The following is a 27,701-nucleotide window of genomic DNA, read 5'->3' as shown; positions in this document are numbered from 1 at the left end:
CTCTGTCTCTCTCTCTCTGCCTGTCTTTCTGTTTCTCTCTCTCTGCCTATCTTTCTGTCTCCCTTTCTCTCTCTCTCTCTGCCTGTCTTTCTGTCTCTCTGTTTCACTCTCTGCCTGTCTTTCTGTCTCTCTATTTCTCTCTCTCTGCCTGTCTTTCTGTCTCTCTGTTTCTCTATCTGTCTGTCTTTCTGTCTCTCTGTCTCTCTCTCTCTGCCTGTCTTTCTGTCTCTCTGTTTCTCTCTCTCTGCCTGTCTTTCTGTCTCTCTGTGTCTCTCTCTCTCTGCCTGTCTTTCTGTCTCTCTGTGTCTCTCTCTCTCTGCCTGTCTTTCGGTCTCTCTGTCTGTCTTTCTGTCTCTCTGTTTCTCTCTCTCTCTCTGTCTGTCTTTCTGTCTCTCTGTCTCTCTCCCTCTACCTGTCTCTCTGTTTCTCTCTCTCTCTGCCTGTATTTCTGTCTCTCTGTCTCTCTCTCTCTCTGCCTGTCTCTCTGTTTCTCTCTCTCTCTCTCTGCCTGTCTTACTATCTCTCTCTCTCTTTCGCTCTCACTCTGCCTGTCTTTCTGTCTCTGTTTCTCTCTCTCTCTCTCTCTGCCTGTCTTTCTGTCTCTGTTTCTCTCTCTCTCTCTCTGCCTGTCTTTCTGTCTCTGTCTGTCTTTCTGTCTCTCTGTTTCTCTCTCTCTCTGCCTGTATTTCTGTCTCTCTGTTTCTCTCTCTCTCTGCCTGTCTTTCTGTCTCTCTGTTTCTCTCTCTCTCTGTTTCTCTCTCTCTCTGTCTGTCTTTCTGTCTCTGTTTCTCTCTCTCTCTCTGCCTGTCTTTCTGTCTCTCTGTGTGTCTCTCTCTCTGCCTGTCTTTCGGTCTCTCTGTTTCTCTCTCTGTCTGTCTTTCTGTCTCTCTGTTTCTCTCTTTTTGCCTGTCTTTCTGTCTCTCTGTCTCTCTCTGCCTGTCTTTCTGTCTCTCTGTTTCTCTCTCTCTGCCTATCTTTCTGTCTCCCTTTCTCTCTCTCTCTGCCTGTCTTTCTGTCTCTCTGTTTCGCTCTCTGCCTGCCTTTCTGTCTCTCTGTTTCTCTATGTTTCTCTCTGCCTGTCTTTCTGTCTCTCTGTCTCTCTCCTTCTACCTGTCTCTCTGTTTCTCTCTCTCTCTGCCTGTATTTCTGTCTCTCTGTCTCTCTCCCTCTGCCTGTCTCGCTGTTTCTCTCTCTCTCTCTCTCTGCCTGTCTTACTATCTCTCTCTCTTTTGCTCTCTCTCTCTGCCTGTCTTTCTGTCTCTGTTTCTCTCTCTCTCTCTCTCTCTGCCTGTCTTTCTGTCTCTCTATTTCTCTCTCGCTCTCTCTGCCTGTCATTCTGTCTCTCTGTTTCTCTCTCTGCCTCTCTTTCTGCCTGTCTTTCTGTCTCTCTGTCTCTCTCCCTCTGCCTGTCTCTCTGTTTCTCTCTCTCTGCCTGTATGTCTGTCTCTCTGTTTCTCTCTCTCTCTGCCTGTATTTCTGTCTCTCTGTTTCTCTCTCTCTCTCTGCCTGTCTTTCTGTCTCTCTGTGTCTCTCTCTCTCTGCCTGTCTTTCGGTCTCTCTGTTTCTCTCTCTGCCTATCTTTCTGTCTCTCTGTCTGTCTTTCTGTCTCTCTGTTTCTCTCTCTCTGCCTGTCTTTCTGTCTCTCTGTTTCTCTCTCTGTCTGTCTCTCTGTTTCTCTCTTTCTGCCTGTCTTTCTGTCTCTCTGTCTCTCTCTCTCTGCCTGTCTTTCTGTCTCTCTGTTTCTCTCTCTCTGCCTGTCTTTCTGTCTCTCTGTTTCTCTCTCTCTGCCTGTCTTTCTGTCTCTCTGTGTCTCTCTCTCTCTGCCTGTCTTTCGGTCTGTCTTTCTGTCTCTCTGTTTCTCTCTCTGCCTGTCTTTCTGTCTCTCTGTCTGTCTTTCTGTCTCTCTGTTTCTCTCTCTCTCTGCCTGTCTTTCTGTCTCTCTGTTTCTCTCTCTGTCTGTCTCTCTGTTTCTCTCTTTCTGCCTGTCTTTCTGTCTCTCTGTTTCTCTCTCTCTGCCTGTCTTTCTGTCTCTCTGTTTCTCTCTCTCTGCCTGTCTTTCTGTCTCTCTGTGTCTCTCTCTCTCTGCCTGTCTTTCGGTCTCTCTGTTTCTCTCTCTGCCTATCTATCTGTCTGTCTTTCTGTCTCTCTGTTTCTCTCTCTCTGCCTGTCTTTCTGTCTCTCTGTTTCTCTCTCTCTGCCTGTCTTTCTGTCTCTCTGTCTCTCTCTATCTGCCTGTCTTTCTGTCTCTCTGTTTCTCTATGTTTCTCTCTCTCTGCCTGTCTTTCTGTCTCTCGCTCTCTGCCTGTCTTTCTGTCTCTCTGTTTCTCGCTCTCTCTCTGCTTGTCTTTCTGTCTCTCGGTTTCTCTATGTTTCCCTCTCTCTGCCTGTCTTTCTGTCTCTCTGTCTCTCTCTCTCTGCCTGTCTCTCTGTCTCTCTCTCTGCCTGTCTTTCTCTCTCTCTCTCTCTCTCTCTCTCTCTCTCTCTCTCTCTCTCTCTCTCTCTCTCTCTCTCTCTCTCTGCCTGTCTTTCTGTCTCCATGTCTCTCTCTCTCTGCCTGTCTTGCTGTCTCTCTGTTTCTCTCTCTGCCTGTCTTTCTGTCTCTCTGCCTGTCTTTCTGTCTCTATGTTTCTCTCTCTCTCTCTCTGCCTGTCTTTCTGTCTCCATGTCTCTCTCTATCTGTCTGTCTTTCTGTCTCTCTGTTTCTCTCTCTGCCTGTCTTTCTGTCTCTCTGTTTCTCACTCTCTCTGCCTGTCTTTCTGTCTCTCTGTTTCTCTCTCTCTCTCTGTCTGTCTCTCTGTCTCTCTCTCTGCCTGTCTTTCTGTCTCTCTCTCTCTCTCTCTGCCTGTCTTTCTGTCTCTCTGTTTCTCTCTGTTTCTCTCTCTCTGCCTGTCTTTCTGTCTCTCTGTCTCTCTCTCTCTCTGTCTGTCTCTCTGTCTCTCTCTCTGCCTGTCTTTCTGGCTCTCTCTCTGCCTGTCTTTCTGGCTCTCTTTTTCTCTCTCTGCCTGTCTTTCTGTCTCTCTGTTTCTCACTCTCTCTCTGCCTGTCTTTCTGTCTCTCTGTTTCTCTCTCTCTCTGCCTGTCTTTCTGTCTCCATGTCTCTCTCTCTCTGCCTGTCTTTCTGTCCTCTGTTTCTCCCTCTCTCTGCCTGTCTTTCTGTCTCTCTGTTTCTCTCTCTCTCTGCCTGTCTTTCTGTCTCTCTGTTTCTCTCTCTCTCTGCCTGTCTTTCTGTCTCCATGTCTCTCTCTCTCTGCCTGTCTTTCTGTCCTCTGTTTCTCCCTCTCTCTGCCTGTCTTTCTGTCTCTCTGTTTCTCCCTCTCTCTGCCTGTCTTTCTGTCTCTCTGTTTCTCTCTCTCTCTCTCTCTGCTTGTCTTTCTGTCTCTCTGTTTCTCGCTCTCTCTCTGCCTGTCTTTCTGTCTCTCTGTTTCTCACTCTCTCTCTGCCTGTCTTTCTGTCTCTCTGTTTCTCTCTCTCTCTCTGCCTGTCTTTCTGTCTCTCTGTTTCTCTCTTTCTGTCTCTCTGTTTCTCTCTCTCTCTCTGCCTGTCTTTCTGTCTCTCTGTCTCTCTGTTTATTTCTCTATATACATCTCTCTCTGCCTGTCTTTCTGTCTTTCTCTCTCTCCTGCTCTGTCATAAGCACTCATCCACTAGTTGGGTTATCATGCACAGAACTGACAATACACAAAGCAAATGTGTGTGTGTGTGCATGTGTATATGCATACATCCATTGGTGTGAATGTACAAACAACTGATTTGTGTCACAGTCACAGAAATGAATGTATGCCTCTGCTGGCGGCGTTGGGAACTAAACACTGTCTGTCACATTTAGACCGGGGACTTGGTTAAGTGGTGGCTGCTGTGTGTCTTCACTGCCATTCCCTGGAGAGCCTGTCTCTCTGTTTCTCTCTCTCTCTCTCTCTGCCTGTCTTTCTGTCTCTCTGTTTCTCCCTCTCTCTGCCTGTCTTTCTGTCTCTCTGCATCTCTCTCTCTCTGCCTGTCTTTCTGTCTCTCTGTTTCTCTCTCTCTGCCTGTCTTTCTGTCTCTCTGTTTCTCTCTCTCTCTCTCTCTCTCTGCCTGTCTTTCTTTCTCTCTGTTTCTCGCTCTCTCTCTGCCTGTCTTTCTGTCTCTCTGTTTCTCTCTCTCTCTCTGCCTGTCTTTCTGTCTCTCTGTTTCTCTCTCTGCCTGTCTTTCTGTCTCTCTGTTTCTCTCTCTCTGCCTGTCTTTGTCTCTCCTCAGGTACAGTGCCTTGCGAAAGTATTCAGCCCTCTTGAACTTTGCGACCTTTTGCCACATTTCAGGCTTCAGACATAAAGATATAAAACTATATTTTTTTGTGAAGAATCAACAACAAGTGGGACACAATCATGAAGTGGAACGACATTTATTGGATATTTCAAACTTTTTTAACAAATCAAAAACTGAAAAATTGGGCGTGCAAAATTATTCAGCCCCTTTACTTTCAGTGCAGCAAACTCTCTCCAGAAGTTCAGTGAGGATCTCTGAATGATCCAATGTTGACCTAAATGACTAATGATGATAAATACAATCCACCGGTGTGTAATCAAGTCTCCGTATAAATGCACCTGCACTGTGATAGTCTCAGAGGTCCGTTAAAAGCGCAGAGAGCATCATGAAGAACAAGGAACACACCAGGCAGGTCCGAGATACTGTTGTGAAGAAGTTTAAAGCCGGATTTGGATACAAAAAGATTTCCCAAGCTTTAAACATCCCAAGGAGCACTGTGCAAGCGATAATATTGAAATGGAAGGAGTATCAGACCACTGCAAATCTACCAAGACCTGGCCGTCCCTCTAAACTTTCAGCTCATACAAGGAGAAGACTGATCAGAGATGCAGCCAAGAGGCCCATGATCACTCTGGATGAACTGCAGAGATCTACCGCTGAGGTGGGAGACTCTGTCCATAGGACAACAATCAGTCTTCAGTAGATCAGTATATTGCACAAATCTTTATGGAAGAGTGGCAAGAAGAAAGCCATTTCTTAAAGATATCCATAAAAAGTGTTGTTTAAAGTTTGCCACAAGCCACCTGGGAGACACACCAAACATGTGGAAGAAGGTGCTCTGGTCAGATGAAACCAAAATTGAACTTTTTGGCAACAATGCAAAACGTTATGTTTGGCGTAAAAGCAACACAGCTCATCACCCTGAATACACCATCCCCACTGTCAAACATGGTGGTGGCAGCATCATGGTTTGGGCCTGCTTTTCTTCAGCAGGGACAGGGAAGATGGTTAAAATTGATGGGAAGATGGATGGAGCCAAATACAGGACCATTCTGGAAGAAAACCTGATGGAGTCTGCAAAAGACCTGAGACTGGGACGGAGATTTGTCTTCCAATAAGACAATGATCCAAAACATAAAGCAAAATCTACAATGGAATGGTTCAAAAATAAACATATCCAGGTGTTAGAATGGCCAAGTCAAAGTCCAGACCTGAATCCAATCGAGAATCTGTGGAAAGAACTGAAAACTGCTGTTCACAAATGCTCTCCATCCAACCTCACTGAGCTCGAGCTGTTTTGCAAGGAGGAATGGGAAAAAATTCAGTCTCTCGATGTGTAAAACTGATAGAGACATACCCCAAGCGACTTACAGCTGTAATCGCAGCAAAAGGTGGCGCTACAAAGTATTAACTTAAGGGGGCTGAATAATTTTGCACGCCCAATTTTTCAGTTTTTGATTTGTTAAAGTTTGAAATATGCAATAAATGTCGTTCCACTTCATGATTGTGTCCCACTTGTTGTTGATTCTTCACAAAAAAATACAGTTTTATATCTTTATGTTTGAAGCCTGAAATGTGGCAAAAGGTCGCAAAGTTCAAGGAGGCCGAATACTTTCGCAAGGCACTGTAATAGCTGAGGACACACACACAACAAAAATGAATTACACAGCAACAAATCATTACTTTGAAGTCATGTATCATATAAGCCCTAATTAAAATGCCAAGGTAAGCAGCACGTACAACGTATCATTACTCCGAATAACAAAAAGTGATCCAACTCTATACAGTACCCCATTTAATTTAACTGAATATTCAACTGATGCTAAATCTGAAGCTATTCAAAATTCTACCCTTAATTGCAAGGCTATTCAAAATCCAACCCCTTAATAGTAGCTCCACTCTAGATTTGATTGCAGTTGTATTTCTTATGAATCATAATTATGCTGAATGGATGTGAATAATGAATCAGGCCACAGCTCTCCCTCGGTAAGTAGTAGTGTAGTAGTGAACAATTAAACCACCTCAGGAAGGCTGATGGCCAATCTGTAGCCATACTGTCTAGACTAGCCAAGTTCCGAGATTTTCTGAATTGTTTGAAGTACTCTATTGAGGCAGTGTAAATAATACATGTACCCATGACTGTACCCACTCTACCCAGTACCCACTAGACAGTAAGAACGTCTACTTAATTTGCTTCATGTGTATCTCCTCTCTCTCTTTTTCTCTTTCTCTGTGTGTTTGCAGACAGCTTGTCGGCTCCTGTCAATGTGACCATCAAGGCTCTGAAGGCCAACTCTGCCGTGGTGACATGGGACATCCCCGAGGGGGACCCCGTCATCGGCTTCGCCATCACACAGCAGGTGAGAGAGACAGAGCGCAACATGGAGGAGGATACACTCACACACACCACACACACAAACACACAATCACACACACACTTGCCAACGGGAGAGTAATTAGTACCTGTCACCAATCGTTACCCACCATCTCTCCGCTGCGTCCCCGGCCAGCCGCTTGTTTTGCAGAACAGTTGTCACAGGACGTTATGTTGTCGGGACGATCGTGCCAGAGCGCCTGTCTCCTCGACGACGGCAGTGGATGATGACAGCTATGTAAAGAGGGAAAAACAATATGATTTATCTTGGCACACACAGTCCCTGTCGAGCACACATCTTTGCTTTGCGCATCTCTGAACACTCACTCTGTAGTTCAGCATAGTAATGAAGATGGACAGGTGTGTGGTCAATATGACAGTCAGTGTAGATAACTTGGCCAATGAGACAGCAAAGTGTAGGTTAGGATTAGAGCAGGGGGGTCAAGCCAGATCCGACCCACGAGGGAACAAACTCAATATCCTTTAAAATGACTAAAACCAAATTGAAACTGTTTAGAAATAATAATAAAAGTTTCTTGAGTGTGTTCAGCTAGATAATTATCACTGAAATTAAAGCTAGACAATCAGGGAGCATTGAAAATTCCATAAACGATGGATAGAGATAAATATTGCTTGCAAATTTTGATGATGAGGAAATGTAACCAATTTTGAGTTTGGCCCCCTGGACCTCGTTGAAGACCAAATGCAGCCCCCGGGGCAAAATGCTCAAGATCAAGACTAGGAGACAATAATGTTTATATTTGACAACCAAAATGTGACAGAAGTGAAACAGTACAAGAGAGAGTAGTTGATCCAATCATTGAGCAGTAGGCCTGAGTAAAGCTGTTCCCATGGGTTATTTTAAACAAATATTACAAATCCATATTGGACACACACATTACTAAGAAGTAGTGGTATGTGTTGCAGGCAAAGATCAGGGCTTAATCTTTGAAATGGAGTCAATGGTTCGGTTCCATTCTAGCCCATTAGGCAGATGATTTCTTGGTCCCAGAAGCCCAGATGAGAGCCCTGGTCCCAGAAGCCCAGATGATTTCCTTGTCCCAGAAGCCCAGATTATTTCCTGGTCCCAGAAGCCCAGATGATTTCCTGGTCCCAGAAGCCCAGATGAGAGCCCTGGTCCCAGAAGCCCAGATGATGTCCTGGTCCCAGAAGCACAGATGATTTCCTGGTCCCAGAAGCACAGATGATTTCCTGGTTCCAGAAGCCCAGATGAGAGCCCTGGTCCCAGAAGCCCAGATGATTTCCTGGTCCCAGAAGCCCAGATGATTTCCTGGTCCCAGAAGCCCAGATGATTTCCTGGTCCCAGAAGCCCAGATGATTTCCTGGTCCCAGAAGCCCAGATTATTTCCTGGTCCCAGAAGCCCAGATGATGTCCTGGTCCCAGAAGCCCAGATGATGTCCTTGTCCCAGAAGCCCAGATGATTTCCTGGTCCCAGAAGCACAGATGATTTCCTGGTCCCAGAAGCCCAGATGATTTCCTTGTCCCAGAAGCCCAGATGATTTCCTTGTCCCAGAAGCCCAGATGATTTCCTGGTCCCAGAAGCCCAGATGATTTCCTGGTCCCAGAAGCACAGATGATTTCCTGGTCCCAGAAACCCAGATGATTTCCTTGTCCCAGAAGCCCAGATGATTTCCTTGTCCCAGAAGCCCAGTTGATTTCCTGGTCCCAGAAGCCCAGATGAGAGCCCTGGTCCCATCCATCTCCTGACTGCTGCTCCATCTCTCCACTCCTCCACATACAGCTCCTCTCCACACAGTCTATTTCTGTCTACTATTACTGCACAGTACCTGCATACTTCTACTACTAAGACTTATTTTTGTTGTTTCTTGCCGTCTTTTCAAAATATAACTCTTATTTTTTTACGTAGATTTAAAAAAGGATTATTAGTTATTTAATGTCATTGTCTATAACTGTTCTGTACTTTGTGATGTATTTGTATTATGTGGACCCCAGGAAGAGTAGCTTTTGCATGTGCAGTAGCTAATAGGGATCCTAATAAACTAAACTAAACTAAACTTGGGAGTGAGTGGGTGATATCTGTGAGAAGTTCACTACGGTGCAATGTTGTGTGTGAGACTTCTCTTCAACATCAGTGGATATGTTTGTGTTACACTGCTCGCTAAATGCCCCTCTGTGATGATGCGCCAACAGAAAAAGGATGTGCGCATGCTACGCTTCATCCAGGAAGTGAACACCACCACCCGCTCCTGTGCATTATGGGACTTGGCGGAGGAGACCGACTACATTGTGCACGTGCAGTCCATCAGCATGAGTGGGCCCATGAGTCCGCACAGCGAACCCCTGCGCTTCCGGACACCCAAGGAGGCCGAGACACAGGCCTCCAAGAGTAAAGGTAAACACCTCAACAAGCAAATACACACAGTACCTAAGGTAAAAACTAAGTCTAAAGTACTTCTCCGGGTTCCTGTACCTTATTATAATACACGTACAGTGCCAAAAAAGAACGAGGAAACTCTGTGCACAGCAGTGCCTCAACATACCATGTCTAGAGTACAGCTTGCAATTGGACTCTTTACAACTCTTGACAGATTACGTAAAGGCCAATTCAAATCAATAGGGACACAAAGCATGAAATTAAGTTCCACAACAGAATGCTCTTAAACATCAAGCACTCTTACCACAATTCCTGAATACAATGCCTTCAGAGTGCTCTTCATGATGTATTGATGTGTCTACCCCAACTGCCCACAGGCCCTGCCCTGTGCTGGCACCCCTTACCTCACCCCCCTCGCTACCTCGCTCCTTCACTCACTACTCACCCCCTCGCCACCTCGCTCCTTCACTCACTACTCACCCCCCTCGCCGCCTCGCTCCTTCACTCACGACTCACCCCCCTCGCTGCCTCGCTCCTTCACTCACTACTCACCCCCCTCGCCGCCTCGCTCCTTCACTCGCTACTCACCCCCTCGCCGCCTCGCTCCTTCACTTACTACCCCTCCACCTCTCTGCCTCGCTCCTTCACTCACTACTCACCCCCCTCGCCACCTCGCTCCTTCGCTCAATACCCCTCCACCTCGCTGCCTCACTCCTTCACTCACTACTCACCCCCCTTGCTGCCTTGCTCCTTCACTCACTACTCACCCTCTCGCCGCCTCGTTCCTTCACCCACTCCTCACTCACACTCACAGGAAGCAGAGGCAAGGACAGCAAAGGGCTTGTGATTCTGGGAACACTTCTGTCACGGGCATAGGCTGTTTGCACACACGGCCGTAGGCGCGCACACATGCACACACGCGCACACACACTAACACACATACACTTCTCGCATGTAACTTAGTATAGACATTCTCATGATTCCCAGCTAGGAGAAACTAGCAGAAAATGCTACCAACAGCTCCATCACATTGATGTCCAGTCCCCAGGGTCCCCAACCTTCTCAGAGCTACATCCATATAGGTGGATGAGAGGAGACGAGACCCTGTGCAGTGAAAGTGGTGGTAGTGTATGAGCGATGGCTAGGCTGAGATTAAATGGATCTGGCTGAGGCTGATTTGTGCGTGCCTCTGAGAAGTGTTTGTTTCCCTGTGTAAAGCCAGGCAGACACCTTGAAAAATGACTGTAGAGTTGAGGTGTGACATCCATCTTTCTCCCTCTCTTTCCATCCCTCTCTTTCTATCCCTCTCTCTCTCTCTACCTCTACATCCCTCTCTTTCCATCCCTCTCTTCACATCAAGCCACACTGTCAACCTGGCTCAGAGTACTACCTACAGCACTATGCCAGGAAGGGGCAACACACACACACACACACACACACACACACACACACACACACACACACACACACACACACACACACACACACACACACACACACACACACACACACACACACACACAGTTGCTTTGTTGTAATAGTTTGTTGCCGTAGTTGCAATAGCAATGTTCAGTCATGTTGGCAGCGCAATGGTACTATTACCATTAGTAGAAGCAGGAGTCAAAGTTTATGATGATTTGTGTATTCATACGCTACATTTACAAAAGTATATGGACACCCCTTCAAATTATTGGAGTCGGCTATTTCAGCCACACCTGTTCCTGACAGGTAAAATCGAGCACACAGCCATGCAATCTCCATAGACAAACATTGAATGGCCTTTCTGAAGAGGTCAGTGACTTTCAACGTGGCAATGTCATAGGATGCCACCTTTCCAACAAGTCCGTTAGTCAAATTTCTGATGTGCTAGCTCTAAACCCGGTCAACTTTGAGTGCTGTTACTGTGAAGTGGAAACTTCTAGGAGCAACAATGGCTCAGCTGCAAAGTGGTAGGAACAGGGCAAATAGAACAGGACCGCCAAGTGCTGTCCTCTGTTGCAACACTCACTACGGAGTTCCAAACAGCCTCTGGAAGCAACATCAGCACAATAACTGTTCATCAGAAGCTTCATGAAATGGGTTTCCATGGCCGAACAGCCGCACACAAGCCTAAAATCACCATGGGCAATGCCAAGCGTCGGCTGGAGTGGTGTAAATCTCGTACCCATTGGACTCTGGAGCAGTGGAAACGCGTACTCTGGAGTAATGAATCACGCTTCACCATCTGGCAGTACGACAGACGAATCTGGGTTTGGCGTATGTCAGGGGAACGCTACATGCCCCAATGTGTGCCAAATGTAAAGTTTGGTGGAAGAGGAATAAAGGCCTGGGGCTGTTTTTAATGATTCGGGCTAGGCCCCTTAGTTCCAGTGAAAGGAAATCTTAATGCTACAGCATACAATAACATTCTAAACGATTCTGTACTTCCAACTTCGTGGCAACAGTTTGGGGAAGGTTCTTTCCTGTTTCAGCAAGACAATGTTGACAATGCATGACAATACTGTTCACAAAGCGAGGTGGTTTGTCGAGATCGGTGTGAAAGAACTTGACTGGCCTGTACAGAGCTCTGACCTCAACCCCATTGAACACCTTTGGAATGAATTGGAACGCCGACTGCAAGCCAGGCCTAATAGCCCAACATCAGTGCTGACTTCACTAATGGTCTTGTGACTGAAGGGAAGCAATGTTCTAACATCTGGTGGAAAGTCTTTCCGGAAGACTGGAGACTGTTGTAGCAGCAAACTCCATATTAATGCCCATCATTTTGGAATGAGATCTTCGATGAGCAGGTGTCCATAGACGCTTCGTCATGTAACGTATATTTATGTGTTGTGAAATCCAATGAGGCCATTTAGAATAGACATCCCACTCAAGGGCACAAAATCCCACTCAAGGGCACCACTCTGGGACTCAACAGCCTTCTGGTTCAGCTCAGACATCCATTTCTCAGAACACTGCACCATATCACACAAACACAGAGAGATCTATGTACAAACAATCACACTTTACCATCCCACACAAACACATACACACACTTTTTTATACATACCGGTAAACACTGACTGCACCATTTAACAGACACTGCAGTAAACACTGCAATGAACATCACACACATCCATCCATTTCCCCAAGCACTACACCATCGCACATACCAACCAAGTTCGCCCACACATTGCATCCCAAAAGCACACAGTCATACTAAGGGAGAGATGACCTGTGCTAAATGTACCGTCCTCTCAAATGACTCTCTCGGTATTGCATAACCTCTCTGGCAGTCTCATATACACAGTGACATGTATTTATGGATCCCAAGGGAAGCCACCAAAAAACAAGTGTCAAGGGAAGCCAGTTTGGATTTGTCTTTCCTCCAATCATATCACATTGAGAGCAATTGACAGAAAAACTTTAATAGTTGCATCTCATTGTGTGGTTGTCCGGTGGCTAGATAGTTAAAATTGGTCCTTTCCTAAAATAGCCATGGATGGAGATAGGGATTTGAGCTTATGGTTTTACTTAATTCTCCATAGTGGCCAATAATAAGAACTGCTATTCTGATCAAACCATAAATTCATACATTGTTCCCCTGGCCTGAGCGGATGGAAGTTCAGTATGTAGCTAGATGTAGAAGGCTAATGTTTAACTAGATAACGTTGCCCAGGAAAGGAAGTTAGGCTAGCGAGCAAGCATTTTCGCCAGGTAGCCTAGGACAGTGGTTCCCAAACTTTTTATAGTCCCGTACCCCTTCAAACACTCACCCTCCAGGTGCGTACCCCCTCTAGCACCAGGTTCAGCACAATCTCAAATGTTGTTTTCTGCCATCATTACAAGCCTGCCACACAGACAATGTACGATACATTTCTTAAACATAAGAATTAGTTTTTGTCACAACCCGGCTCGTGGGACGTGACAAAGAGTTCTTATAGGACCAGGGCACAATAAATAATATAATAATAATCTTTACTTAACCATCTTACATATAAAACCTTATTTGTTCATCAAAAATTGGGAATAACTCATCACAGGTTAATGAGGAGGGTGCACGACTGAGTCTGGTGCACATGAGATAGTACCCGCAAAACACCAGTCTCAACTTCAACATTGAAGAGGAGATTCCGGGATGCTGGACTTATAGGCAGAGTTGCAAAGAAAAAGCCATATCTCAGACTGGCTAATGAAAATAAAATATTAAGATGGGCAAAAGAACACAGGCACTGGACAGAGGAACAGCATCCCGGAGTTGCCTCTTCACTGTTGACATTGAGACTGGTGTTTTGCGGGTACTATTTAATGAAGCTGCAAGTTGAGGCCTTGTGAGGCGTCTGTTTCTCAAACTAGACACTCTAATGTACTTGTCCTCTTGCTCAGTTGTGCACCGGGGCCTCCCACTCCTCTTTCTATCCTGGTTAGAGCCAGTTTGCGCGGTTCTGTGAAGGGAGTAGCACACAGCGTTGTACGAGATCTTCAGTTTCTTGGCAATTTCTCGCATGGAATAGCCTTCATTTCTCAGAACAGGAATAGACTTACGAGTTTCAGAAGAAAGTGTTTTGTTTCTAGCCATTTTGAGCCTGTAATCGAACCCACAAATGCTGATGCTCCAGATACTCAACTAGTCTAAAGAAGAACAGTTTTATTGCTTCTTTAATCCGCACAACAATTTTCAACTGTGCTAACGTAATTGCAAAAGGGTTTTCCAATAATCAATCAGCCTTTTAAAATGATAAACTTGGATTAGCTAACACAATGTGCCATTGGAATATAGGGGTGATGGTTGCTGATAATGGGCCTCTGTATGCTTATGTAGATAGTCCATAAAAAATAAACCGTTTCCAGCTATAATAGTAATTTACATTAACAATGTCTACACTATATTCTGATCATTTTAAAGGTTTTTTAATATACAAAAAAGGTGCTTGTCTTTCAAAAACAAGGAAATGTGACCCCAAACTTTTGAACGGTTCTGAAGCAATTCCAGCGTTGCTTTGCTGTGTGCTTGGGATCATTGTCCCGTTGGAACGTAAATCTTCTCCCCAGTCTAAGGTCGGTTGCACTCTGAAGCAGGTTCTCTTCAAGATTTGCCTGTAATTGGCTCCATTCATTGTCCCCTCTATCCTTACCAGTCCCTGTCTCTGAAAAGCATCCCCATTGCATGAAGCTGCCACCACCATGCTTCACGGGAATGGATGGCGTTATATGGGTGATGAGCTGTGCCAGGTTTTCTCCAGACATAGCGCTTTGCATTCAGGCCAAAATGTTCAAATTTGTCTCATCAGAACACATCATAGTTAAACCTATGCTCTCTTTCACCTGCCTTATTGCAAACTCCAGGCGTGTTGTCGTGCCTTTTTCTCAGGAGTTGCTTCCGTCTAGCCCCTCCCCCATAAAGCTCAGATTGATGAAGTGCTGTAGAGACTGTTTTCCTTCTGGCAGGATCTCCCATCTCAGCCAAGGAACATTGTAGTTCTATCAGAGTGGTCATTGGGTTCTTGGTCACCTCCCTGACCAAGGTCCTTCTTGGCCGGTTGCTCAATTTGGTTGGACGGCCAGCTCTAGGCAGAGCCTGGATAGTTCCATATTAGTTCAATTTCCCAATGACGGAGACCACTGTGCTATTGGAAACTTTCAACACTCTGGATATTGTTTATACCCTTTCTCAGATATGCAGTACCAGTCAAAAGTTTAGACACACCTACTCATTCAAGGGTTTCTCTTTATTTTTACTATTTTCTACATTGTAGAATAATAGTGAAGATATCAAAACTATGAAATAACACATATGGAATCATGTAGTAACCAAAAATGTGTTCAACAAATCAAAATATATTTTATATTTGAGATTCTTCAAAGTAGCCACCCTTTGCCTTGATGACAGCTTGGCATTCTCTCAACCAGCTTCATGAACTAGTCACCTGGAATGGATTTCAAGTAACAAGTGTGTCTTGTTAAAAGTTAATTTGTAGAGTTTATTTCCTTCTTAATGCGTTTGAGCCAATCAGTTGTGTTGTGACAAGGTAGGGGTGGTATACAGAAGATAGCCCTATTTGGTAAAAGACCAAGCCCATATTATGGCAAGAACAGCTCAAATAAGCAAAGAGAAATGACAGTCCATCATTACTTTAAGACATGAAGGTCGGTCAAGTGCAGTCACAAAAACCATCAAGCTCTATGATGAAACTGGCTCTCATGAGAACCGCCACAGGAAAGGAAGACCCAGAGTTACCTCTGCTGCAGAGGATAAGTTCATTAGAGTTACCAGCCTCAGAAACTGCAGCCCAAATAAATGCTTCACAGAGTTCAAGTAACAGACACATGTCAACATCAACTGTTCAGAGGAGACTGTGTGAATCAGGCCTTCATGGCCAAATTGCTGCAAAGAAGGCACTACTAAAGGACACCAATAATAAGAAGAGACTTGCTTGGGCCAAAAAACACAAGCAATGGACATTAGACTGGTGGAATTTGAGATGTTTGTTTCCAACCGCCAGGTCTTTGTGAGACACAGAGTAGGTGAACGGATTATCTCCGCATGTGTGGTTCCCAACGTGAAGCATGGAGGAGGAGGCGTGCTGGTGTGGGGGTGCTTTGCTGATGACACTATCAGTGATTTATTTAGAATTCAATGCACACTTAACTAGCATGGCTACCACAACATTCTGCAGCGATACGCCATCCCATCTGGTTTGCGCTTAGTGGGACTATCATTTGTTTTTCAGCAGAACAATGACCCAAAACACACCTCCAGGCTGTGTAAGGGCCATTTGACCAAGAAGGAGAGTGATGGAGTGCTACATCAGATGACCTGGCCTCCACAATCACCTGACCTCAATCCCATTGAGATGGTTTGGGATGAGTTGGACCGCAGAGTGATGGAAAAGCAGCGGCTACATTGTGCAACTGGTCACCTGATGGCTCCCAGAGATTATTTCTTGTGTAAAATACAGAGGTAGCCATTATTCCAATCGGTCCTACTGAAAAACCAATTGTCCCGGTGGATATATTATCGAATAGATATTTGAAAAACACCTTGAGGATTGATTGACTGCCCGTTCCATGATCTCGCCATCACGGTTGACAACTCCATTGTGTCCTCCTCCCAGAGCGCTAAGAACCTTGGCGTGATCCTGGACAACACCCTGTCGTTCTCAACTAACATCAAGGCAGTGGCCCGTTCCTGTAGGGTCATGCTCTACAACATCCGCAGAGTACGACCCTGCCTCACACAGGAAGCGGCGCAGGTCCTAATCCAGGCACTTGTCATCTCCCGTCTGGATTACTGCAACTCGCTGTTGGCTGTGCTCCCTGCCTGTGCCATTAAATCCCTACAACTCATCCAGAACGCCGCAGCCCGTCTGGTGTTCAACCTTCCCAAGTTCTCTCACGTCACCCCGCTCCTCCGCTCTCTCCACTGGCTTCCAGTTGAAGCTCGCATCCGCTACAAGACCATGGTGCTTGCCTACGGAGCTGTGAGGGGAACGGCACCTCAGTACCTCCAGGCTCTGATCAGGCCCTACACCCAAACAAGGGCACTGCGTTCATCCATCTCTGGCCTGCTCGCCTCCCTACCACTGAGGAAGTACAGTTCCCGCTCAGCCCAGTCAAAACTGGTCGCTGCTCTGGCCCCCCAATGGTGGAACAAACTCCCTCACGACGCCAGGACAGCGGAGTCAATCACCACCTTCCGGAGACACCTGGAACCCCACCTCTTTAAGGAATACCTAGGATAGGATAAAGTAATCCTTCTCACCCCCCCCCCCCTTAAAATATTTAGATGCACTATTGTAAAGTGGCTGTTCAACTGGATGTCATAAGGTGAATGCACCAATTTGTAAGTCGCTCTGGATAAGAGCGTCTGCTAAATGACTTAAATGTAAATGATTATAAACAACGTTTGCCATGTTTCTGTCAATATTATGGAGCTAATTTGGAATATTTTTTTTATAATAGTTTTCGTGACTGCAATTTCCGGGCGATTTATCAGCCAAACGTGAAGAACAAACGGAGCTATTTCGCCTACAAAAATAATATTTTTGGAAAAAAGGAACATTGTCTATCTAACTGGGAGTCTCGTGAGTGAAAACATCCGAAGCTCATCAAAGGTAAACGATTTAATTTGATTGCTTTTCTGATATCCGTGACCAAGTTACCTGCTGCTAGCTGGACAAAATGCTATGCTAGGCTATCGATAAACTTACACAAATGCTTGTCTAGCTTTGGCTGTAAAGCATATTTAGAAAATCTGAGATGACAGGGTGATTAACAAAAGGCTAAGCTGTGTCTCAATATATTTCACTTGTGATTTTCATGAATAGGAATATTTTCTAGGAATATTTATGTCCGTTGCGTTATGCTAATTAGTGTCAGTCGATGATTAAGAGGTTAACACTTTTTTGGTTACTACAATATTTTATATGTGTTATTTCACAGTTTTGATGTCTTCACTATTTTTCTACAATGTAGAAAATAGAAAGAATGAAGAAAAACGATGAGAAGGTGTGTCCAAACGTTTGACTGGTACTGTATGCCTCATCACAACTCTATCTCAGAGATCTACAGACAGTCCCTTGGACTTCATGTATAGTTTCTGCTCTGACATACACTGTCAACTGTGGGACCTTATATAGACAGGTGTGTCTTTCTAAATAAATAATGTCCAAACAAGTGAATTGGCCACAGGTGGACTCCAGTTAAGTTGTATTAAGGCTGTAAGACAACAAAATGTGGGGTATGAATACTTTCGGAATGCACTGTATGTGTTTGTTTCCCAAGACCATAGATATAGAACAGACATGTGGTCTGTGCCTAAGACTCCGATGAGGGAGGTTTTCTAGAGTGACCGGTGGGATGTCTGCAAAACAGTACTGCAGTTAAACAGATGTATAACACTCCAATACAATTTCTCTACTTGCATAATCCTGCAGCTATATGGCATACAGTTGACCATGTCCCTGAATGTACCCACCTGCAAACTCCCTACTCTACACACAGTACGCCCCACTTCTTACTGTCTGCAGGGGACTCAATCTGTCTCTGGGACTGGAGACTGTGTGTCCGTGACATTAGAGCTGGCCAATATTAGCCAGGTGGAGGCCATCTGGCAGTGGTGTCAGTAATGTTTGGCTGTCCAGCTTTGATTTGTTAATGCCCATCGATTGACTGAATCGCTCATTGGGAGAACATGCAGGAGGGTAGTGGAGCTACCCAGGGCCCTCAGAATGTCAGAGTCACTGCCTTCTTCTGTTTGGTCTTTAAATGGGGTGCACTCAGTATGCTGTTGTGTGGTAAACTTTAGCCAGCAATCTCCTGAAGTCGCAAGCAGTCCAATATGTGATGTTGCTTTCAGTTGCTTTGTATGAGTGGACCATGAACACACAGAAACATAGGCCACACATGCATGCAAACACACACACACACACACACACACACACACACACACACACACACACACACACACACACACACACACACACACACACACACACACACACACACACACACACACACACACACACACACACACACACACACACACACACACACAAACAACTCTGATTCTTTTTGCCGCTTTATTTGTAATAATAATGATTATTGAGTTCTGTCTAGGCCCAGCACAATCATTCCTGGCTGCTGTGATTAACTGTCTCTCTCCAACCCATTTAGAGTGGGGATCCCCACTGGCCCTGCCTCTACCTTATGCATTCACTTCATGCTCAGCTTCTACTGAATCATTTGACACCATAAGCCTCTCTCAGACAGAGTGATCTAATAGGGGCGTCTGCTGTGAGTTTCCCACATAGCAGCGCTCTTCATTGGGGAGCTACGCTGAACAAAAATATAAACAAAAATATAAACGCAACATGCAAACATGTAAAGTCCCATGTTTCATGAGCTGAAATAAAAGATCACAGAAATGTTCCATATGCACAAAAAGCTTATTTCTCTAAAATGTTGTGCACAAATTTGTTTACATCCCTGTTAGTGAGCATTTCTCTACCTGACAGGTGTGGCATATCAAGAAGATGATTAAATAGCATACTCATTACACAGGTGCACCTCGTGCTGGGGACAATAAAAGGCAACTCTACAATGTGCAGTTTTGTCACACAACACAATGCTACAGAAGTCTCAAGTTTTGAGGGAGCATGCAATTAGCATGCTGACTGCAGGAATGTCCACCAGAGCTGTTGCCAGAGAATGTTGCCACATGTATGGCGTTGTGTGGGTGAGCAGGTTTGCTGATGTAAACATTGTGAACAGTGTGCTACATGGTGGAGGTGGGGTTATGGTATGGGCAGGCAGGCAGGCATAAGCTACGGACACCGAACTCAATTGCATTTTATTGATGGCAATTTGAAAGCACAAAAATACTTTGACGAGATCCTGAGGCCCATTGTGGGGCCCATTTTATGTATTTGTTATCTGTGACCAACAGATGCATATCTGTAGTCACAGAGGCTGAGGCTGTACACAAGTTTTTAGGGTTGTGTCAGAATCACCTGAAATCGTGAAAAACCTGGTCTGTTTGAAGCAGTGCTAATTGACAGAGAGACAGTGATGAGTGGTGCCATTCTGGGACTGGAGAGGAATAGCAAGATCAGTCTACAATACACTGTCAGCAGACAGTTCTATCCAGCTAACAAGGAGCAGACCAACTACAGTGTATGTATAGTTACAGTAGAGAGGAGAGGGTATACGGGGCTCACTGAGGTTATGCCCTTCCTATTCAAATGACGACACTCCCCCATCATTAATCTGGCCTGTTGTGAGCACCAGTGGAGTTATTTAATAAGTTGCCAGTTACCAACAATAACTCTGATGATGGTGTTGCCATGGTGACCAAATGATTGTGCTGATGTATCTTGACCCTCCAGACGAGGTGACCATGGAGGAAGTGGGAGCTCAGCTGAGGGCGGGGGAGTTCATCATTATCGTGGTGGTGCTGATCATGTGGGCAGGTGAGGGGTGGAATGTTCCAAAGGTCAGAGTGCTACCTACACACTAGGGATACAACATTCCAGAAGGTTTCCCCAAATTCCCAGGTGTTCCAGAAATATTTTGAGGATTCTGGATTTCCTGCTTATTCTGTGAATCTTCCAACCAGGATTATTGGAAATCCTGGAAATTTTGTGAAATTTACCGGAATTTCACAACCCTACCACACACACACACCACAGACCATCACACATACACCCTCAAGAGTGTAGAACAAAGGAAGGGTATATTTTTAACAAATATTGTCCACAATTTGTAGTAATTTGTCCTTGTAAAATTATTTCCGTCTGCTCTTCACTTCGGTAATGTGGTTGTTATTTACGATCTGTCTGTGTGTGCCCTCTTCTCCTCTCTCTGTCAGGTGTGATTGCTCTCTTCTGCCGTCAGTATGACATCATCAAAGACAACGAGCCCAACAACAACAAGGACAAAGCCAAGACCTCATCAGAGTGCAGTACTCCGGAGCACCCAACGGGGGGGCTGTTGCGCAGTAAGGTATAACCCCCCCATCCCCTCCACACTGAGTCCCAACCGACACCGGGCAGGTGAATCGTCCCGGCGACTTAAAACCTTCCACTTCCACCAGCACCTAGCACAGTAACACACATAGTACCATCAGGGCAACGCCCACCCTATAACAGAACATGCATTGATTTACCAGCATTTTTGGCAGCACTTCGTCCTAAAAAACACAGTTAAAATGCAAACATGCATCTCTCTCAGGATATAAGCCACAACAGTGCTATAAAGCCAAACGCCTTTCAATCAATGCACGAACAGCCCATTTGCTGCTGGCATGATTGTCCCATGTCCATTCGCTCCTCTCCATCTCCCTCAACCACTTGCCTGATGCCCTCCGGTCATCTCCGATCAAGCCAACTAGACCAATTCTGACACTAAAATGATCAAATACCCTCTATCTCCCTTCCAGAGAAAGAGCATCATAAGACCAAGGCATCCTCCCATTTTGTCCAGGTGCTCCGTGCTCATAGAAGAATGACGCTTTATTCAAGGTTTAGAGAGGGCCTTCATCTTTCTCATCACTGCTGTTCCCCTTCTTCCCCTCTACAGTTCCCCAAGAACAATAACAACAACAACCGTACTCCATCTGTGAACATCATCGAGCTGTGATGACTAGGACCCTCTCTAATCCAAAGGACTGAGTGTCTTCTGAACAGAGCAACCAAAATGCCCGTTATGCCCATCTGCTTGTTAGGGTGAGGCTGGGACTGTGGGCGCGCCCCCTTGGCCGTGCCCAGCCCTTTGGCATGGGGCTTGGATGTGAACTGGGCCCCCAGGACTCCAGGGGTTAGGCCTCAAAGGAGAGGCTCTAGGTGTGATAGCAGGACTGTGGCTGTCACTGCTCTAATCACTGCCACAGGGCCAAGGAGATGAGGGCCAAATGGATTCAGCTGTAAGCTGAGAAACAGACGGGAAATATGAACATGGCCAGGGGACTGCAGGTAACCAGGGCCAGAGGCCATCTCTCTATTAGCTTCAGTGCAGGCTGCTGAGGGGAGGACAGCTCATAACAATGGCTAGAACATAGTTTTATTATTATGATCCGTCCTCCACTCAGCAACCTCCACTGCTCAGCATGTTATCAATGAACTGAAACACACTGTTTCCCCCCTGTTCACCATGCTGCAACCGAGGCTGGAGCACTGAGAACCGTGTGAAAGTGAATTCCACCTGTTTCTCTCTTAAACAGTAACCTTGTTTCTTTATTTATTTGTCTCCTACCAAGCTCTTGCTGTAAGGCACATACTGTCTTTGATATCATCTATCTTGTTTGACATATTATACCGTTTATTCAAACTCAAACTACATCTCTGTATCAAAGTCTGTCTTCTTTTTTTGTCAATCTACTCACGAATACGTATTTGCAGGATACCAATCAAGGTCAGTTATATACATCTCCCTATGGTTATATAGACCTCCCTGTGGTTATATAGACCTCCCTGTGGTTATATAGACCTCCCTATGGTTATATAGATCTCCCTTTGGTTATCTAGATCTCCCTGTGGTTATATAGACCTCCCTGTGGTTATATAGATCTCCCTATGGTTATATAGATCTCCCTATGGTTATCTAGATCTCCCTGTGGTTATATAGACCTCCCTATGGTTATATAGATCTCCCTATGGTTATCTAGATCTCCCTGTGGTTATATAGACCTCCCTGTGGTTATATAGATCTCCCTATGGTTATATAGACCTCCCTATGGTTATCTAGATCTCCCTGTGGTTATATAGACCTCCCTGTGGTTATATAGACCTCCCTATGGTTATCTAGATCTCCCTGTGGTTATATAGATCTCCCTGTGGTTATATAGACCTCCCTGTGGTTATATAGACCTCCCTATGGTTATATAGATCTCCCTATGGTTATCTAGATCTCCCTGTGGTTATATAGACCTCCCTGTGGTTATATAGATCTCCCTATGGTTATATAGACCTCCCTATGGTTATCTAGATCTCCCTGTGGTTATATAGACCTCCCTGTGGTTATATAGACCTCCCTATGGTTATCTAGATCTCCCTGTGGTTATATAGACCTCCCTATGGTTATCTAGATCTCCCTGTGGTTATATAGACCTCCCTGTGGTTATATAGACCTCCCTGTGGTTATATAGACCTCCCTGTGGTTATATAGATCTCCCTATGGTTATATAGACCTCCCTATGGTTATCTAGATCTCCCTGTGGTTATCTAGATCTCCCTGTGGTTATATAGACCTCCCTGTGGTTATATACATCTCCCTATGGTTATATAGATCTCCCTGTGGTTATATAGACCTCCCTGTGGTTATATAGACCTCCCTGTGGTTATATAGATCTCCCTATGGTTATATAGACCTCCCTATGGTTATCTAGATCTCCCTGTGGTTATCTAGATCTCCCTGTGGTTATATAGACCTCCCTGTGGTTATATACATCTCCCTATGGTTATATAGATCTCCCTATGGTTATATAGATCTCCCTATGGTTATATACATCTCCCTGTGGTTATATAGACCTCCCTATGGTTATATAGATCTCCCTGTGGTTATATAGATCTCCCTATGGTTATATACATCTCCCTGTGGTTATATAGATCTCCCTATGGTTATATAGATCTCCCTGTGGTTATATAGACCTCCCTATGGTTATCTAGATCTCCCTATGGTTATATACATCTCCCTATGGTTATATAGATCTCCCTATGGTTATATAGATCTCCCTATGGTTATATACATCTCCCTGTGGTTATATAGACCTCCCTATGGTTATCTAGATCTCCCTATGGTTATATACATCTCCCTATGGTTATATAGATCTCCCTATGGTTATATAGATCTCCCTGTGGTTATATAGACCTCCCTATGGTTATCTAGATCTCCCTATGGTTATATAGATCTCCCTGTGGTTATATACATCTCCCTGTGGTTATATAGACCTCCCTATGGTTATCTAGTTCTCCCTATGGTTATCTAGATCTCCCTATGGTTATATAGACCTCCCTATGGTTATATAGACCTCCCTATGGTTATATAGACCTCCCTATGGTTATCTAGATCTCCCTATGGTTATATAGATCTCCCTATGGTTATATAGACCTCCCTATGGTTATATAGACCTCCCTATGGTTATATAGACCTCCCTATGGTTATCTAGATCTCCCTATGGTTATATAGACCTCCCTATGGTTATATAGACCTCCCTATGGTTATATAGACCTCCCTATGGTTATCTAGATCTCCCTATGGTTATATAGACCTCCCTATGGTTATCTAGATCTCCCTATGGTTATATAGACCTCCCTATGGTTATATAGACCTCCCTATATTTATATAGACCTCCCTATGGTTATATAGACCTCCCTATGGTTATCTAGATCTCCCTATGGTTATCTAGATCTCCCTATGTTTATATAGACCTCCCTATGTTTATATAGACCTCCCTGTGGTTATATAGACCTCCCTGTGGTTATATAGACCTCCCTATGTTTATATAGACCTCCCTATGGTTATATAGATCTCCCTATGGTTATATAGACCTTCCTATGTTTATATAGACCTCCCTATATGGTTATATAGATCTCCCTATGGTTATCTAGACCTCCCTATGTTTATATAGATCTCCCTATGTTTATATAGATCTCCCTATGGTTATCTAGACCTCCCTATGTTTATATAGATCTCCCTATGGTTATATAGATCTCCCTATGGTTATCTAGACCTCCCTATGGTTATCTAGATCTCCCTATGTTTATATAGACCTCCCTATGTTTATATAGATCTCCCTATGGTTATATAGACCTCCCTATGGTAATATACATCTCCCTATGTTTATATAGACCTCCCTATGGTTATATAGACCTCCCTATGTTTATATAGACCTCCCTATGGTTATCTAGATCTCCCTATGGTTATATAGATCTCCCTATGGTTATATAGACCTCCCTATGGTTATACAATAAAGACCTCCCTATGGTTATATAGATCTCTGTGGTTATCTAGATCTCCCTATGGTTATATAGACCTCCCTATGGTTATACAGTAAAGACCTCCCTATGGTTATATAGATCTCTGTGGTTATCTAGATCTCCCTATGGTTATCTAGATCTTACTCTAGTTATATAGATCTCCCTGTGGCTATCTAGATCTCCCTATGGTTATCTAGATTTCTCTATTGTTTTCTAGATCTCACTCTGGTTAAACTCCCTGAAACATCCTCTGAGAGATGTTTTCATTCGATCAAGGAATCCAGACAACACAAGGCTAATTTGGGAGGCCTATCTGACGCAAGGTGATGGCAATGACGTCAGAGCAGGATCAAAAGATTACTCAAGACACTTGTGCGGCAGAATTCTCAACATATCTGGAGTATTAAAACTCGTTAGCTCTTTTAGCAGAAAGAACAATGTAATTGATAAACAAAGTTGGTCTGTGCATACACACACCAAGAAACTTCTTATTCACCATTGGTCATCTTAAATATTGAATTGTCCTTGGAAGTATGATTTTTTTTTTACTGATTAGTAGATTTATATTTTTGAAGTGTATCCTTTCTCTTATCACCTACTTTTATTAGTGAGCGTTCTAGAGAGGAGAAAGAAAATACGATTTAGGCAAGTCTTGTTAAGTTTATGGACTCACCTTTAAGAGGGCCTTGACTCATGTGTATAGACTGGATGTATCTCTGAAGAAGGGCTAAACAGGCCTCTCCCATGTCAGCAATAACATCACTGAGTGTGGCAGTGAAGCGTCTCACACACCAGCAGGCCATGAAGCACCTGGGAGGGTCACACCTGTCCACGTACTTCCCAACATTCTGAGCTCGGGGGCAACAATACTCAACAGACTTGATGCAGGGTGACTTTAAAAGGTGATTAACATTGTTAGGGTTTTTTGAGGAGTTTAAATACGTTTTATTTTATGAGTATCCTTGTTTATGAAAGACCTTTCTATGAAATGCCTGCCACCTCCAACTTGCCCTGAAAGTTGCCACTAGGGTGCCCAGGCCTAATCAAAGATTTGATCACAAGCTCCATATGTTGGCTCTAAACTTTGACCCCTTTAATTCAGTCCCATCTGACACCATCACTAGTTGCCAGCTTGACAGAAGGGCTTCTACCAAAGAGGAAGCGGCGAAGCGAGAGAGATTACTCCATCAAAATGTGTCTACGATAAGCAGACTGATAAGCATACCGATAAGCAGACCGCCACCCTCCCGCCTTTGGGACAACAACTCCGATTGTTAGGGTGAGGACTAACCTAACGTAGCAGGCGTAAAGGAAACACTTGCCCAGAGTTCCCACATCCGATTTTCAGTGGAAAATGAAGCTACGGTTGATAGCGCAATGGTTGAATTAATGTTGTTTCCAGGTGATTTCAATGAAACTAAGTTGAACCAACGTGGAATAGACATTGAATTAACGTCTGTGCCCAGTGGGCCGTACCCCTGAAAACCCGGATGCATCTGCTAAGGGTGGGAGGAGACTCGTCCATCTCGTCTTTATATACAGTATCTCTGCTTCTACGGACTCATCTTCTTCACCGTGTGTGAGTCCACCCTTCCCACCCCATGTACTGTGTATCACAGACACAGACAGAGCTGTTATTGACATGCTGTATGAAGAGACTATAATGTGGAGATTCTCAATGGGCCTAACAACCTCCTCCACATCCCCATGAAGGGGACATCGCTGTGGTGAATGAGGTCATGTGTTTTAGGGCTGATTAAAAAAGCACTGCCTTAAATACCTAAATCTTCCATTTTCTTTGATAGGATGGAATGATAAAGGCCCAAATTGTTCCACATGTTTTCCATTTCCCCTTTCCTTGCCTCTTGTCCCATGGGAAGGCTGCAGTATGGTGGTCTGTCTACAACCGTTTGAAGTTGGTTTATGGGAAACATGCTAAGAGAAAAACTATAATTAGATTTCAGAGCACATTCCTAAGGGATGGGTGAACGTAATGCTCAATGAAGAGCATGACAGATAAATGTGTACATACATTTTCTCCATTATTATTATGTGGTTTCTAGAAATGCTACATATAAATATTATTTGAGAATATATTATTATGTTTTCAGGAAATGGTTTGAGAGTCTCAAGGGCAATTTAAATATAATTTCATTGTAGAAAATGTGTTCGTGATACTTCTTTACTTTCAAAGTATTTCTATCACATTCTATGGTTGTCTTATAGCCTATATCCATTATTAAACAATCTTGTTAATTGTGAATATAGAGGAATAGAGAAATCTTAATATTTTAATATAATAATATCTTAATATTAGGAGGATGGGCTCATTGAAATTGCTGGAATGGAATGAAATGGAGTCATACATGTGGTTTCCAGTCATTACAAAGAGCCTGTCCTCCTATAGCTCCTCCCACCAGCCCCCATTGGTTTGTACAGTATCTCATGAATTACTCCAGCTCTGTTACGACTCATCACCTTCTGTGTCAGATTAGCCATGACTGAACTGTGACTGTTGACACATCAAACAGCCTTCCGCTACTCCCCACCTTCCTATCGCACACACACACACACACACACACACAGACCTAGACCTACACACACACACACACACACACAGACCTAGACCTACACACACACACACACAGACCTAGACCTACACACACACACACACAGACCTAGACCTACACACACACACACACACAGACCTAGACCTACACACACACACACACACACACACACAGACCTAGACCTACACACACACACACACACACAGACCTAGACCTACACACACACACACACACACACACACACACAGACCTAGACCTACACACACACACACACACAGACCTAGACCTACACACACACACACACACAGACCTAGACCTACACACACACACACACAGACCTAGACCTACACACACACACAGACCTAGACCTACACACACACACACACAGACCTAGACCTACACACACACACACACAGACCTAGACCCACACACACACACACACAGACCTAGACCTACACACACACACAGACCTAGACCTACACACACACACACACAGACCTAGACCTACACACACACACAGACCTAGACCTACACACACACACAGACAGACCTACACCTACACACACACACAGACCTAGACCTACACACACACACAGACCTAGACCTACACACACACACAGACCTAGACCTACACACACACACAGACCTAGACCTAGACACTACACACACACACAGACCTAGACCTACACACACACACAGACCTAGA

The 27,701-nt window shown here is 44.6% G+C and overlaps 1 protein-coding gene across 2 annotated transcripts in view; it reads left to right on the top strand.

The window, feature by feature from the left end:
• fndc5a (fibronectin type III domain containing 5a) overlaps positions 1–21,783 on the top strand; it is a 45,362-nt gene extending 23,579 nt beyond the window's left edge. The window contains exons 2-6 of one of the 2 annotated variants that reach the window (XM_035742242.2): positions 6,487–6,602; positions 8,790–8,991; positions 19,839–19,922; positions 20,321–20,454; positions 21,031–21,783. In XM_035742242.2, coding sequence (XP_035598135.1) covers positions 6,487–6,602; positions 8,790–8,991; positions 19,839–19,922; positions 20,321–20,454; positions 21,031–21,090 — 596 coding nt within the window. In that variant the 3' untranslated portion in view covers positions 21,091–21,783. Of the gene's footprint in view, positions 1–6,486; positions 6,603–8,789; positions 8,992–19,838; positions 19,923–20,320; positions 20,461–21,030 lie in introns of those variants that run through there. The other variant, XM_035742243.2, reaches the window with a different exon arrangement.
• Positions 21,784–27,701: the final 5,918 nt, after the last annotated feature.

This window comes from Oncorhynchus keta, chromosome 29, assembly GCF_023373465.1.
Source record: "Oncorhynchus keta strain PuntledgeMale-10-30-2019 chromosome 29, Oket_V2, whole genome shotgun sequence".
Lineage (NCBI taxonomy): Eukaryota > Metazoa > Chordata > Actinopteri > Salmoniformes > Salmonidae > Oncorhynchus > Oncorhynchus keta.
This window is presented reverse-complemented; position numbering and strand designations above follow the sequence as displayed.